This window comes from Ammospiza caudacuta, chromosome Z (genome assembly GCF_027887145.1).
Source record: "Ammospiza caudacuta isolate bAmmCau1 chromosome Z, bAmmCau1.pri, whole genome shotgun sequence".
Classification (NCBI taxonomy): Eukaryota; Metazoa; Chordata; class Aves; order Passeriformes; family Passerellidae; genus Ammospiza; species Ammospiza caudacuta.
This window is the reverse complement of record NC_080632.1, coordinates 9,432,415-9,447,731: the sequence shown is the minus strand read 5'-3', so window position 1 is coordinate 9,447,731 and position 15,317 is coordinate 9,432,415. Positions and strand designations below refer to the sequence as shown.

General features: G+C 51.8%; 1 protein-coding gene across 1 annotated transcript; it reads right to left on the bottom strand.

Annotated features, from left to right (window-relative positions):
- Window positions 1–3,968: 3,968 nt before the first annotated feature.
- LOC131571588 (serine/threonine-protein kinase PAK 1-like) lies at window positions 3,969–10,756 on the bottom strand. The gene is made up of 7 exons (XM_058824367.1): window positions 10,679–10,756; window positions 9,902–10,039; window positions 6,481–6,587; window positions 5,701–5,818; window positions 4,899–4,998; window positions 4,302–4,498; window positions 3,969–3,974 (listed from the first exon to the last, which is right to left on the bottom strand). Exons 1-7 carry the CDS (start codon window positions 10,754–10,756, stop codon window positions 3,969–3,971), a joined length of 744 nt encoding a protein of 247 aa, XP_058680350.1.
- Between the last annotated feature and the right edge of the window lie 4,561 nt (window positions 10,757–15,317).

The window sequence follows — 15,317 nt, the reverse complement described above, 5'->3', positions numbered from 1 at the left end:
GCGGGGGGCGGAAACGCAGTCAGCCCGCTTAACAACGCATGCGCAGGCGAGCGGGTTGACGGGGCAGCCCCCGCGGAGGCGCGTAAGACCAATCAGAGCGCTTTATTCAAATTAAGTCCTTGTAGGGCAAGGACCTCCCCCAGCAGGAGGCGGGGGGACCCCAGGGGGAGGGAACGGCCCGACCCCCGCAGGAAGGGGCGGGGTCGGAGCCCGAGGAAAAGGCAGAGGAGCCCGGAAGCGTCTAGCTACTCGACTTCCGGCTCGGACTCGGACTCGAGCTCTGAGCCCGAGATAGGGTCGGAGGATTCCGACTCAGATTCTAGCTTTTACAGAGAGAGAGCAGCGGCACGTAAGGTCACTAGCCACAGCGCTCCCGCATGGGTGAAGGGGTTACCAGAGAAAAACCGAACCCCGCTTACAAACTGGCGGAAAATAAAAATGGCTTGCATGGAATGGGCTCCGTCTGCCACTCTGGTGTTCCCGGTCCGTGTGGGGGGGGCAGGCGGAAACCAAAGGACTTATTCACCAGTCAATCTGAAAGATGTGCAGGCATTTGTTAAAGCAATTGCGGAAAAGGGAATTAATTCTGCCATGGTTTGCACATTCATTGACGGCCTTTTTGGTGGGGACAATATGCTTCCCTTTGATGTTAAGCAGACGTGTGGAATGATATTTGATGGTGCAGGGATGATCGTTTTTAAACAAGAATGGGAGGACAGTTGCATCAAACAGCTAGCCTTGGTAACAGGGGCAGACCATCCACTGCACGGCTCCACCATACAGAGGCTAATGGGCACAGACCCCACTATGATCATCCCCCAGCTACAGGCTGAGGGCTTGCAGGCCCGTGAGGTTATGACAACAACCCGTGCTGCCCGAGAAGCCATCCGTAATGCTTCCAAAGTGGTAGCCAGACCATCGCCGTGGTCTTCCATAAAGCAGGGTGAGAGTGAGAGCTTCACTCAGTTTGCGGACAGGCTTCAGGCAGCATTAGATTCCTCTGCGTTACCCTCAGAGGCGAAGGGTCCCGTGCTGGCAGAGTGCCTACGCCAGCAATGCAACTCAGCCACCAAGGACATTTTAAGGTCACTGCCACAGGGGTCTAATATAGCTGCCATGATCAGACACGTTGCAAAGGAGGAACATCTAGCTCCCATTCAAGCAGCAGTTCACACTGCAATAACCAGCGTGATGGCGTGCCTTAAGTGTGGCCAGGCAGGCCACTTGGCAGTAAACTGCCCCCAGCCAAGGCGCCTATCAGCAGCTGCTCCACCACGCCAAGGGGGAGGTAGGGGGCCATGCTGGGTGTGTGGAAGGAAGGGGCATTTAGCTAAGGAATGCAGATCCAAGCCCCAGGGAAACGGGAAAGGGAGGGGGCACCTGGGCCGCATCCAGCCCCCTCCCACCTGGAATATGCAGCGGCCCAGCTACAGCAACCCCCAGTGGGGCAGGGGACCCTCGAACCCTATGCCCCCACAGGGAGCAGCCACCTTTGCATCCCCCCCAGCACCCCCCACCGCCACAAGCCGCGCCGGAGTCACAGGAACAGCAGGAGACGCCCCAGAGCGGGATCCCTGGGTGGCCTTGGTCATGAAAATAGGGAAGGAGCCCCTGATGGTGTGGGGGACATGCCGCCTTTACGGCGGCCAGGATCCCCACGTCATAGGGTTTCAGTTCTGGGCGGACACGGGATCAGACTGCACGATTTTTCCCCAGGCACATTGGCCCGGACATTGGCAATTCAAAGAAGTCCCCCCAGTGAACGGAGTGGGGGGGCAGTCCCGGGCATGGAAAAGCACCCAGCTGGTGGCTATAACACTTCACACGAAAAAGGGACCAGAACAGACAGTAGCAACCTACCCCTACATTTTGCAAAATTCTCCACCGCTGTTAGGAAGGGACGTCCTTTCCATGCTCGGATTTCGGATTACAAATTTATCATGAGGGCCACTGCTGTACACCCCCCGCTGCCAATCAAATTGACCTGGAAGTCATCAGACCCTGTATGGGTTGAGCAGTAGCCCTTGACAGAGCCTTGAATGGCAGCCTTGCTGGAACTGGTCGACCGCGAACTGCAAAAGGGTCACATAGAACCCTCCACCAGCCCATGGAACACCCCTGTATTCGTGATCCCCAAAAGGTCCGGACAAGGCTATCGTCTTGTCCACAACCTCAGAGAAGTGAACAAGATGATCCGACCCATGGGTCCAGTCCAGACACTGCTACCCGCGAACTCAGCCATCCCTGCAGGGCAGCCATGCGCAGTACTGGATATCAAGGACTGTTTCTTTTCAATACCCCTGCACCCTGAGGACAAAGAACGATTTGCCTTTTCCGTGGCGTTTCGGAACGGCGAACGGCCCAACCTTCGCTTCCAATGGAGAGTACTTCCACAAGGCCTGGTCAACAGCCCGACCATATGCCAAATCACCGTGGACAAAGCACTGATGCCGGTCCGACACTCCAATCCCACCGCAACCATCATCCAGTACATGGAGGACATCCTGGTTGCAGCACCATTGACAAGCCAAGTAGATCACCTGGTGTCCACAATCACGGAGACCCTTCAGGCCAACGGCTTCGAGATCGCGAGCACAAAGATCAAGAGAGGACCTTGCGTGACCTTCCTGGGAGTAGGGATTACAAGCTCCTACGTGACACCCCCCGAGATGAAGGTAAACCGAGACGTCGAGACGCTCCACGACGTGCAACGCCTGGTGGGATCGCTGCAGTGGCTTTGCAACATCATCTTGATTCCTCCCAAGGTCATGGACCCTCTGTACGACCTCCTGAAAGGAAAGAACCCCTGGGAACCCAAGGAGCTGACACTGCAAGAAACGAGCTCCCTCGACTTCATCGAAAACCAGATGTCTACTGGCACGCTTGCCAGGTGGAACCCAGCCATGCCACTGGACCTGTACGTCCACTTTACACCGAAGGGGGAGTGGGAGCACTGGCCCAAGGACTCGCTGAAAAGGCCCGACTGATCCAATGGGAGAAAAAGGAGACACCACCTCCCTTTGTTTAACCTCTGTTCTTCAGTGACAGTTTCTGCCCTGGCAGAGACCCAGAGATCATTTTCCTTTACCAACCAGAAAACCCAAACCCGATGCAGCCACAGCTTTTCCACCATCCCACAGATCTTGCCTTGGCAGCTGATTTCATTGACTGTGCTAGTTAATGGGAACTACATCAGAAAACGCACATTTGCTTCTATAAGGATTCACACCAGCTTGAGAGGCTTTTTGGAAGAGGGACTGTGCTATACAAACTAATTTCAAGGGTTAGTACATGAAAGGCATGTCTGCAGTGCTTGTTGGTCCTTTAAGCCCACGTGCCCAAGAACAAAACTCATCATACCTTTTGTGCTTTTTTTTGAAAACAATGGTAATTGGAAGGAAAGAAAGGGAATCCATCAATTAATCCCCAGGTAAGGAAATAAACATTTGCAATCTCATCTTCAACAGAGACACATTTAGATGCCTGCACAAATGTATTGGGATGAAAATTGCTGCTTGGGCACAAAGGAGCCACCTGCAGCTCTGTCTCTCGGCAGTCTGAAAATTGCAGCTTCCCATTTTGCAGCAAAAGAAAAATTGTCATGGTCAGAAGAAGGAGAGGTGCCATCCCTATGGCCACCCTCTGCTCATTTGGCTACTCAAGTCAATGCATTAATGATAGGCCCATGCCAGAAAGGGCCTGGAAAGAAATGGGAGGTTTTGGCAGGCTCTCCGCATCACCAGGCTCTGGCTTGGTGACACAGAGAATGTGCCTTTGGCTAGGAGAGAAACACAGTGACTGAGTGTTTCAGCAGCACTGTACAGGAAGCAGAAGAGACTCAGTGGCCTTTACACTCTCATGCCCAGGTTTCAGGCATGTTTCCCAGTGAGAAGAAACTGTACAGGGAGTTAGGTTCATCTCTAAAGACCACAGTTTTAGAAACTTTGTTGGGTTTGTGTTGCCTTCCTTCATTTCTGGAAAGATAACAGCAGTTGTCAGATGCTTCTTTTCTGCTATTAAGGCCATCTCCACAGCCAAAGGACTGGAACCACTTAAAAGCCAAAGGAAAGTGTTGCCTGAGAAGAGAGTTTGTTTGGAGTTTGTTTGCATGTGGTAAGGCTTGAGTTCCCCCACTGCTGAAACCAAAACTACAGCAGATGCTGATGTGTTGCAGGCACATTTTTAGGAGGGGACCTTGGTGGAAGTAGTTCAGGCAGATGGCAATGGGCTTTTGTCCAATGGCACGCAGGACAAGGGACAGGTGAGAAAGACAGTGGGATCAGTGAGTATTTGCTCCTTACTGTGATGGGACTTTGGTTCCAGTAGGGAGGTTCTTGTTCGATCATTTCAATCCCCACAATTCCAAAAGACCATATGTCCACTTTGGGACCATATGGCTGACTTGTCAGCACTTCTGGCGCCAGCCACCAAGGAGTCCCGACTACCGAGCACCGTCTGCTCTGCTCAGGGCTGAGCTGAGTAGAGAGGCCAAAATCACCTGAGGAGAAAGCAAAACTCTGTTTCTATTTGAATTCTGTGCAATTAGGAAAGCAAGCCAAAGAATTGCCCAGTAGAAGTTGGAAAATGTGCTGTTGAATCTCTTGGCATTGGCGACTTTTAAACTCCCCCCATTTTTTACACTGTCGCCAGTAGTGTCTTTTGTTCTTTGGAAGCTTTAGACTTGTAACTCCCTCCCTCTGGAAGGGACACACACAGAGCAAGGCCACTCTTGACTGCTTGTTCCTTGTCCTACCTCTGTGCACGTTGCAACTGTGCCCTCAGCTCACAGCGAGTGTCCCTGCACTGCCACCAGCCCCATTTAGGGGAGCTGGCTGTCACTCCAAGCAGCCCCACACCCACATCCCTGGAATGCTGCTCCTGACCAAGAATACACTGACCCAGCTTGACAGAACCATCGGTTCTGAGAAGGATGTTGTCACTCTTCACATCTCGATGGATCACATGGTTTGAGTGAAGAAAATGCAGTCCTTGCAGGCACTGAGAGAGAAAACAGAAGAAAGAGGAGGGCCAAAATGAGTGATGTGATTTCATCCCACAAGAAAGGCAACAAAGAATCTAAAAGATTCCCTCTGCAGGGGAATGGGCAGTAATGGCAGAACACAGTGCCACTGAGAGGAAGAGCTTGCTGCTCCAGCACTTGAAGAGCAGGACCTTTCTGAGGAAGGGCATGTCAGCTTCTGAAAGAGCAACAGCACCTGCTGTTATAGACTGTGCCCTGCAAACCAGCCAAGATGACTGCTGCTGCAGTGCATGTGCTCAGAAGCAAAGAGCCTTTTGGCTGCACTCCTGTCCTTGTATGCTGAGGCCTGAGAGAAACGAGTCTCTCTCTTTTTTCTTTGCTGATCATTTCCAATCCTGCCACCAGCACCTTTGCTTTCACAGGCAAGGAATGCAGTGAAGACAGACTCCAGGCAAACATTTAGAGAGGCAAGGTGGAGAACAGCAAATACAAATACATGAGCTCGAGCGAGAATACAACAGCAGGAGAGAAGAGTACTGGCACTGAGTACAGGGAGTGCAGGAGCACTGGCAGGCCTTTCACTTGAGATGCTTTTTCTTGCCCATAGCACACCAGCAAGACAGAACCAAAGCTTGGCACAGGAAATCACTGCAGGTCTGAGCCCCTGTTTCCCAGACAATCCTGCCCAAGCCCTTGAAAACACAGATGGGATTGCTGACCTCCCGACTGATTGCTGCTGCCTCATCTTCATACAGAGCGGTCGTGCTGAGGATATCGTTCAGGGTGCCTCCGTCCATGTACTCCAGCACCAGCCAGAGTTCCTCACCCACAAGGTAGCTGAAAGAAGGAAAGAAGGCCGTGGAGATGAGCATGCATGGCTACGTTGATTTTTGCCTCCAGGTTTCTTACTTCCAAATGCCTTTGTGACAAGGACAGAATCATAGCAATAGATATTCCCTCTTGGCTGTGCATTGTTTGCAATCTGTGCAGTCTCAAGGAGAAAAGCACAGCTGTGAAAAAGGAGATGTCTTAGATGGCTAGTGAGTGAAAAATGCAGTTTAGAAACAGCCCAGGTAAAAAACCTGTCAGGCATGGTGTTTCTGGAAATAAGCACCTAGTCTTCCTGGCATGCCCAGCAATGGCAAAGAGTGGCAACAATCCAAGGGAAATCCATTTTAGGACGGTTCATCAGCACTTCAGAAACTTGAAAAAATCAATCCCAAAAATATGTGGAGGCAGTAAACTTTGAGGCTGATGACTAAGGAAGATACAGCTGATCCAGATTTTGAATAATTTTGGAATAATTTTCAAACTAGGTGTGCCAGGGAAGACTCATGCAGAAGGGATGCACTCTCTTCTCATCCATTGGAGATGAGTAGAGAGATATGAATAAATAAAAATTGACAGCTTTACTATCTGCCACTGACCAAAGTGGGTTTTTAACCTCTTATGTTTGCTGTATGTAAATGCACACATGGGATAAGACCAGAACCACTCACCTGTCTAAAAAATTCACAACATTGGGACTCCTGTACCTCTTCATGATTTGGATTTCATTAATGCTTCGTTCCATCCTTCTCGGTCCTTGAAGATTTATTTTCTTTATGGCCACCTAAAATGACATTGAAAATCAGTAACTTGAGCAGTTGGTGGCAGGAGACAACAACGCACATGAAGCGAGTGATTTTGCAATGACACAGCTGAACTGTGCCAAACTGCCTTGTGATTAGGCACTGCAGTAATTAGGAAATGACATTCCAACAGCCCATTTCTCTGCTCCCTTGGGAGCCAGTTACAGAACATGTGGGGCCGCTGACATTTTGCCTTGTCCACTTGGTAACAGTTGTGTCTCAACTATCACCCACAAACCTCTGACCACACTCTCTGCTGCTCTTTCTAGGATTCAGAAGAAGTAATCCATGCCTTAAGACTCTGTGGATCCATCTTGGGCAATGGGCAGGGCTTAGGGCTTTTAGGGCACTTGCAGATCTCTCCCTATGTGCAATTGCCAAGGGTAACACTGCAGGTGGCTAAGGAACTACCAGTAACTTTCCGATGGATTTGCTGGCAGCCAGAATTGAGAATTCAGGACTCCGAAGCTGTAGCCCCAAAGAGCAGGGAGGTGCTCTACGGCACCACCTTTGTTTTAGCATTGGAGAGTGAGTGAGCGCGTCCTTGTCTAAAAGGAAGCGCTGCCCTGCGTGCCTTCCTTCCGGCAGCTGCGGAGGACAAAGTGCCAAATGTATTTTGCAGGCTGGCACCAGTCTATGCTTCTTGTTCCTTTTCAGCACGGCTCTAGCCAAACTCCAGCCACAGCTCACACCAGAGGGGAGCTGTGGGGAAAGCCCCTCAAGAGCAGCAGAGTCTGCAGGGGCTGTTGACATTTACCTCTCCTCCTGTGGCAGTGTCGAGTGCTTTAAAAACATCTCCAAAACTCCTAGAAACAAAAGAGAAGCAGAGTAAGGAGAAGCCATTTAGATCTTGCACTGAAAGCCAGCCCACACAGGAGATCTCTGCTGTAAATGCCTAAAAGCTGCAGGACTCTGGAAGCATGGAGATGTTCTGGACAATGCCTTCTGAGCACAATTAGAAATTCTGATCAGCATTGACAATCTAAGCCCAGTGCCTGAACACATTTGCAGCTTGTCTGACTTCACGCTTGATACCTATTCCACCAGCAAAACACCTGATGCATAATTTTGTAAAATTAGCATTGCTTGGACTCACCCACTGCCAATACTTTCCAGTTAAATGTATTTGATGATAGGATTTTCCGTCTTCACCATTCTGCCTGAGGGAAACAAAATGCAAGATGTTCACTTTAAAGCAGAGATCCCACCTTCTCGGAGATACAAATGGCAGCCCCACTGTCTGGGGCTCTGAGCCCTCCCTTTGTTAGCCAGCTCTGAGGTGGCTAACAACAACAGGAACAGGAACTGGAACAACAAGAAAAGAACAGCACGTCCACAGCACAAGTCTGGCTGGCACAGAGACTGATTTCTTGCATCCTTTGAAGTGAGAGACCTCTTGGCAGCAGACACACAGGGAAGCACAGGGAAATAGATTCAGACTACACTGAGACCAGAAGAGAATACATACCAAAGCAAGTAAGTTTTTCCTCTAGAAACATTGAGGAGAGCTGGAACTAAGAGTGCCCTTGTTTTGTTGGGAATAAACACTGCGAGATTTAGAAAAGGTTTCCCACTTGCTAAGATTAAATGCACCTGCACATCCCGAATCAATTCCTCTGAACAGATGTCAAGTTCAGAACAGGAGGAATATTGCCAAGTGTTCCCATCTTTTCCACCTTGCAGCAGTTTGCCAATAGAATGCCTTCCCAGTTGTAAACCAGAGCAGCTCATGCCAGAACCAATCGTGACGGGGCTTTCAGCATCAGGACCCTCACCCTTTATGAGCAGGCTGAGCTCAAAGACGCCCTTGCCCGTGCCCCGCGTGAAGAACCACGCCACTTCTCTTCACCCTGACAGCGCGGATCAGTCGCTCCCATTGCACTCGCCCTCTCGGCACCGCACACCTCCCCATCTTCGCAACTCGGCATGGCGGGCATGGGCACAGAGGGACAGCAGTGCTCCTCAGGCACCCCTGTGACACAGAGAGCTGCCCAGAGGAGATGCTAACCCTCTTGTGAGTCCAGGCCATGCGAGGCAGAAGCCGGCCCAGAGAAGGGGCTGCTGCCTCAGGCAGCTCCGCGCTGCAGCAGCCGGGCAGCAGCGGGACCCTCCCAGCTAAGGAAGGCTCCAGCCTCTGCAGTCCCTGCAGCCCTCAGGGCCGGGGCAGCGACCACAACCAGGCTGGCAAAGGCCAAGCATGAGCACTGACAGGCACTGATGGGAAGAAGCCAGCGTGAGCCTGAGCCCTGTACAAGCTTTTGCCCCCATTCAGGACACAACAGGATGGGCTTTGAGATCAGCCCCACCGAGGTGTGGATCAGTGCCCTTTTTGTCCCAACAGGTGATGGTAGACACAGAATCCACTGGGCTCTCTTCTCAACTCTACCAGGTCTTATGTGAGAGCACAGCACTGGCAGCTGTTACGGGCAAGAAGCAGATTCATTGGGTTGTGCTGCAGAATCACAAAGGGCTTGATTTGTTCTTCTAGAGACTGATCTCAGCAGGGCTTCTACCAGTGGCTAGAAGTCAAGCAGTCACAGCCTTCTGCTGATGCAGGAACAATTCCTGCTTCTGCCTTTGGCAGAGAGGGAAGCCCAGGCAAACTCCAGCCAGCCTAAGCTGCCCTCTGAGGCAGCAGGAACACCCAGAGCTCTCTCTTGCTGCCTTGGAGCAATGCCAGCACTTCTGTGACCCTGAAGTGAGGAGAGCCCTTTGGTACAGCTGTGCTGACATGTGCACACAATACACTGTCCCTCAGATAAGAAAGACAGCAGACGTACTGTGTTGCTCCAGGGAGTCACCTGCCATCTCCTGTTGCAGAGCAGCAGCTGGGTCAGCATGGGAGGTGAACCAAGTGCTCAGGCTCCACATCTTTGGCTGGGGAGCAAAGGCTCCTTGGGGGCGGCATTGCTGCAGCAGCTTCAGTGTCAGAGTTGGTGTAGATCTGAGAGAAGAAATGAGTTGATGTCAGGAAGGTGTGGCAGAGATTGCCCTGAAATGCAAGAGAGATTGCCATTTGAAATGCAAGCCCTTAGGAAGCTGCTGTCTGCCACATGCAGAGCTCTTCAACTGGATTGCTTTGGATGTCCACTTGTGAAACCAAATGGTCAAAACCAAAGACTGATTTTACTCATGTTCATAGCCACTTTCTTGTTCTAAAGGATGACTGCAGCAACCACCGCTCCACTTCCTCTCAAAGACTCCTTTCCCCCTCCTAGGTCTGCAGATACATTTGCAGCTCCTCATTCTAATGTTCTACATCCTGCCAAGAAATTCTCTTTTACTGCACCTTCCTCGGGACGTGCTTATCCTGCAGCATCTCTGGATGGTACAGTTCCTGGGCCTCATGCCAGCCTCGGGGCTCTTGGTTGCCCATCACTTGCTGGAACTCGCTGCAGGCTGCCAGGTAGGATGGCGAACCTTCCACCTCAAGTCAAACAGAACAAAGCAGTCAGAGACTACAGCTTGTCCCCATCAGCCAGGAGTCATCGACTGGGAAGAAGTAAAGGACAGGAGCAGATTCACAAGGGTTACAGACAGCTTGTAGCCTGTATTCCAAATCTATGTGAGTGACCGTGTTCACCTGCAAAAACACCTCAAGAAACAAGGTCACCCGGCAGAAGCCAGCAGGAGTTCATTGGGATGACTGCTGGCTAAATGGCCAAGGGAGTAATGCCACTGTCTAGAGCATCAGCTGCGATTCAGCAGAGCAGGAAGTGTCCTTGAGAGCAGCTCTGACAGAGGCCTCATCAGGATGGCACTCAGAGGCAACACCCCACCCCCCTGCTGCTCTGCACTGCAAAGGCAAGGAGGGCAGAAACCACCCCTTGGGTGACTGCAGTGCCTATTGCTATTTCACTTGCTTTTCTAAGTCCTTTTACTCCTGAAGGAGGCGATTAATTTTCTCTTTGATGATTTCAATTTTTTCGTCTGGCCTCTTCTTCCTTGCCTTGATCCTAGCCTCAGTTTCCTGCAGTTGTGCCGGCACCTGTTTGTCCATGTTCTGTAAACAACAACGGAAAGGACTCTCTTTCATGAGTGGAGCAGCTGCCATTCTTTCATTCACCTGTTTTTGTTGACTGTCCCTCTGCATAGGGAGATTCTTCTCTTCTTGGATGTTTTCATTCCTCCTCTTCACTGCCATGTCACTCTGAGATTCAGGCAGCTCTGCTTGTGGTTCTACCTTGATGTTCTGTGCACACAAAAGCAGAGCAAGTGACTGGAAGCTGTCATCAGGCTCAGCTTTTCCCTCTTTTTGCCTCAAAATCACATGGATTCAGCCACTTCTTTCTGCTTCCCTACCCACATCTGCTTCCACTGTAACCCTCCTGTCCCAGGGCTGATCTCTGCAGATTCCAAGGCTCTGTGCTTCCAGTGCCTGTGGGATTCCTGGCCTCCTCAGTCCCAAGAGCTGTGGTTTATGCCCTTCTTCCTGCCCTTCCCTCTGTGCCCTGGCCAGTCAGGCTTACCTGGCCTTTCTCCTGTGGCTCTTCCACCTGCTGCCCAAGCTGCTCTTCCTGCTCTCGGGCTGGGAACAGCTCTCCCTGAGTCTGGCATGGCATCTCTGATGAAGCAGTCTGCTCCTGCTCTCTCTCAAGAAGCACCTGCACAGAAAGCGAGAGAAGATGGGTTTCAGCTCCCCATATGACCTTTGTGGGCCAAGACTCCAAGACTGCTGGGCTCACACGTTCCCAAAGCACTGTGCTGCTGCTCTGCTGGGTCATTCTCTGTTTGAGGGGAGGCACAGATTCCAAAGTGACCCTGGCTCTACAATCAGGGGCCAACTGGGACTGAAGCTGCAAGAGCCTCTCAGGCAGCTGACAGGGAAGTTGGGGCATTTCTCAAGGGTCTGGTGAGGGCCTCCCTCTGCTTCTACCATGTCCTGTTTGTCTCTCCTGAAGGGATGCGTTTAGGTGAGCATTGCATCTTCCACTGCTTTGGAGCAGAGCCAGGAAGATTCAAATAGATAGATAGATAGACAGATCTCACTTTTATAATCTCTCTTTACTGTACTGTGGGATTTACATTCTTTGAATGGAGAGAGATATAATTCTCTCTCCTAGGCTTTTTTTTAAGGAAGTGTAGTGAGAAACTTAGAGAAGAAGAGAAAACAATTATTATCTCTACTTGCTCTTCTTGTTGTTTAGTCCATGAAGAATGTGTTATAGCGATTGTTTACTGTAAGTGATTTGTTATTGCATTTTAGTGACAGTTGTTTGGATTGATTAGCTAATTAGATAAAAGACTGTGTGGAGACAGTCACTAGTTTTGCTTTAGTATCTTTTTAGTATAGTATTTCCATAGTATAGTTTTAACATAGTACTAGTGTAATATAACATAGCTTAATAAAGAATTTGGTTAAACTTCTAAACCACAGAGTCAAAGCACATTTTTCGCCACGTGGGGGTCACCCGGGATCAATAATGTTCTTTCTGTCGCTACACACATCATCACTTGGTAGCAGTGCCCCAATCAGAAGCCATCCTGAACTTGCTCTCCTGTTGCTTCAGTAACCCACACTCTTGGGGTCTCTGGAGCATGTGGGTCCTTATGGAATGCAATCAGACCCAGAGCGCTGCACAGGGAACAGCACTCTTTGTGCATCTGTGCTCGGGCAAGTTCTTCTCTTGCACTTGACCACACTGATGGTGCTAAAGTGGCTGGAATCAGAAATGCAGCCCAGCTCCTCCCACCTTCTCTAATCTCTGAGGGCCAGCTGGAATGCAAGCGCATTGATTTCCTGATCAAGTCCCAAACACAAAACACACTGATTCCCTGGGCTGCTGAAAAACATGGGAGCCATTAACTTGAAAATGATAAGCAAGCCCTACTGGCTGGTCGGGCACCAGAACAGCTTGTTCTGCACAAACATCCCTGCCCCAAACTATGTGTTCCTGTGCATAAATACTGCATTATCCAGAACTGCCTCTTTGAAAACTAAAATTCTAGCAGAATTTCTGCCAGTGCTGTAAAAGGGCAGGAAGGTTGAGACAAAGCTCCCTTGCTCCCTGGAGAAGGAGAAATTGCACAAGGGTTTTCTTTCTATCAAACCAACAAATAAACAAAATAAGAAAGTGTTGCTCACACCAGTGTCTAAAGAACTTGGATGCAGTGAGGGGATGTCTGGAAGGGAAACAGCCCTTGTGCTGAGCTTTGGATCTATGGATCTAAGGCAGCAATCTATGGAAGTCCGCCTGAAGGTGCCTCATGAGCCCCCCCATTGTCCAGGCTAAAGCTCCCTCGGCACCTCCTCCCTGGCCTTGTGCTGCACCCCCTTGCCCAGCTCCCCTGTCCTTCTGTGCACACGCTGCAGCCCCTCCATGACTTTCTGCTCCCCAGGGCCCACAAGTGCACACAGCACTCCAGCTGTGGCCGCAGCGCTGCTCAGCACAGGGCCACGCTCACTGCCCTGCTCCTGCTGCCCTACTGCTGCTGGCACAGCCACCATGCCCTTTGCCTTCTTAGGCCCCTAGCCACACGCTGCCTCATCCTCAGCTACTCAAGGCCGCCAGCCTGCCATCCTTCTTGCCCACGCAGCTCACTAGCCACAAAGGTGCCTATTTCACTTCAGATACAGCAGGCACCATTGCAAGATGGCCTTCCTGTTCTACTACCTCCTGTTCCAAGTAGATATCAGCCACTGCCCCTTCTCACCAGCGAGGGCTCCTTGCTGAGCTCCATGTGGCCTCTGAGCTCTGGGTGCAGCCTGTCCCCGCACTCGCTCAGCAGGTGCCTGGACACAACCGACAGGGCACTGGCACTGTGCTTGTTCAAGTGCAGACCCTGCAGGGCCATGACAGCCTCTGGCCTGCCCTCAGCCACTGCCCTGACAGAGTCTGCTGCACGTTCCGGGGAGGCTGAAGTGACATCAGCCTCTGCCTGCAGCTCAGCCGTGCCCTCGGTTGTTGCGGCGCTGGTGTTTCTGCGCCCAAGGCCCAGGAACCTCCGCAGTATCTGCAACAGAAGGAAGGGCAGGAAAGAGGGACGTTCCGTGGCCTGCTCCAAGAGCGGTGCTGGGCCGAGCAGTGCCAGCAGGCCCAGCCCAGGTGGTGATGGCCGCAGGTACCTGCGCTGGTCTGTGGAAGCAGCCGTGAGTGGGGTCCTGCTCCAGTGTCCCATCCTTGCCCGCATCTGGCAAAGAGCGAGTGCAGCCAGAGCTGAGGGGCTGCGGGAAAGGCCGGAGAACACGGCACAGCCCTGCACGGCCCAGGCAGGGACAGCCCCCGACGGAGCACGGCCAGCAGGGGCAGCCCCAGCCCCTCTTACGTCCTGTCTGTGGGGACATCCATAGGGGCGGGGATGGGATGGGGCCAGGCCGGCCGCAGTCACCAGTCCTGCGGCCCAGCTCTGCCACTCACCGTCCTGCACTGGCTGCAACTTCTCCGGCTCTGCAGGCTGCTGCGCTGGGGAGGCTGCAGGCCCTTTCTTTTTCTTCCCCCGAAGCAGGCTGAAGAGCCTGAGCACTCTGCCTGCCATCCTGCTTTCTGGCCTCGAGGACACCTTTGAGACAGATGCCTGGGAAAAGCTCGGAGGTAGCAAGTCCCGCAGTCTGGCTGCAAGGCCAGCTGCAGGAAAAACGCCTTGGAATCGCTGTGGGTCAGTGACGAAAGAGCCGGCTGTGTGGGGCTCCTCACAGCACAGCTCTGGCACGTCCTGTCCTGTCTAGTGCACCGAGCACTGTGGCGTTGCTTCGTCACCGCCAGCAGCCACTTCACCACGTGTCACAAAGGGCCCTGTTCCATTCCGTTCCATGGTAACCATGCTGCGCCGTGTCAGCAAGGGCCCTTGGACACGCTGCCAAGTGGGCTGCACCAACCCTGCCCCAAATGCCTCTGATTGGAACAAATCCATTGCCCCAAGTGTCTAAGACATCCTGGGACACACCAAGCCCAGCCAAGTGCTCAGGGGAGGACTCTCCACAGTGCCAGGCCAGCACAGCCCAGCTCCCTGGTGGCTCTGGAGCAGAGCAGCTTCCAGCAAGCACGGGGCAAACACATCTTGCCAAGAGTTAAAACTCACCAGATAGGGGAGGTGGCATGAATGTGTGCATCAGGCCTTTGAATTCACAGCTCCCCAAGAGAGCTTTGGGGCACTCGGCTGGACAAACAGGATCCGGCTCAGACCTGTGCTTAAAGGTGGGCAACAAACCCTGCCACAGGTGCTTGGCTTGGTCTCTGCAGGCCCAGGCAGATGCCTAAGCTGCTCTTCACATCCTTCCCCTGCCCCTCGGCCAAGTGCAAGGACTGAAGGAAACACAGGAAGTCAAATGGAGACACTTCCACCTGTCTCTTTAGCGGCTCCTGGGAAAGCAGTTTCCTTGGCAATCAAGCCCCTCTCTTCCAAGGGCACTTCCCCAAATGTGTACATTTTCTGGGCAACACCAACCCACCCTTAAGTGCAGGGTGCGGAGGTTCATGGGCATCACACCATAACCAATATGATCCAGTGAAGAAAAATTTATTGTTCCTAAAAAGACTATCTATAATAAATCTCTACTGTCCACACGTCTCTAGCTAATACATGATTGGTTAATCCTAGCTGTTCACACATCTAAAATAGAATGCTGCTTGGATTATCTAAGTTTTCACGCATCTTGCTGGGTTTGTATGGCCCACCCATGGCTCACTTTCTCAAGCTTGCTGACAAACTTGCTGAGTCCTGATGACTCTTTTTCTTTCATCTTCTTCAAGGATATATCGACCCCA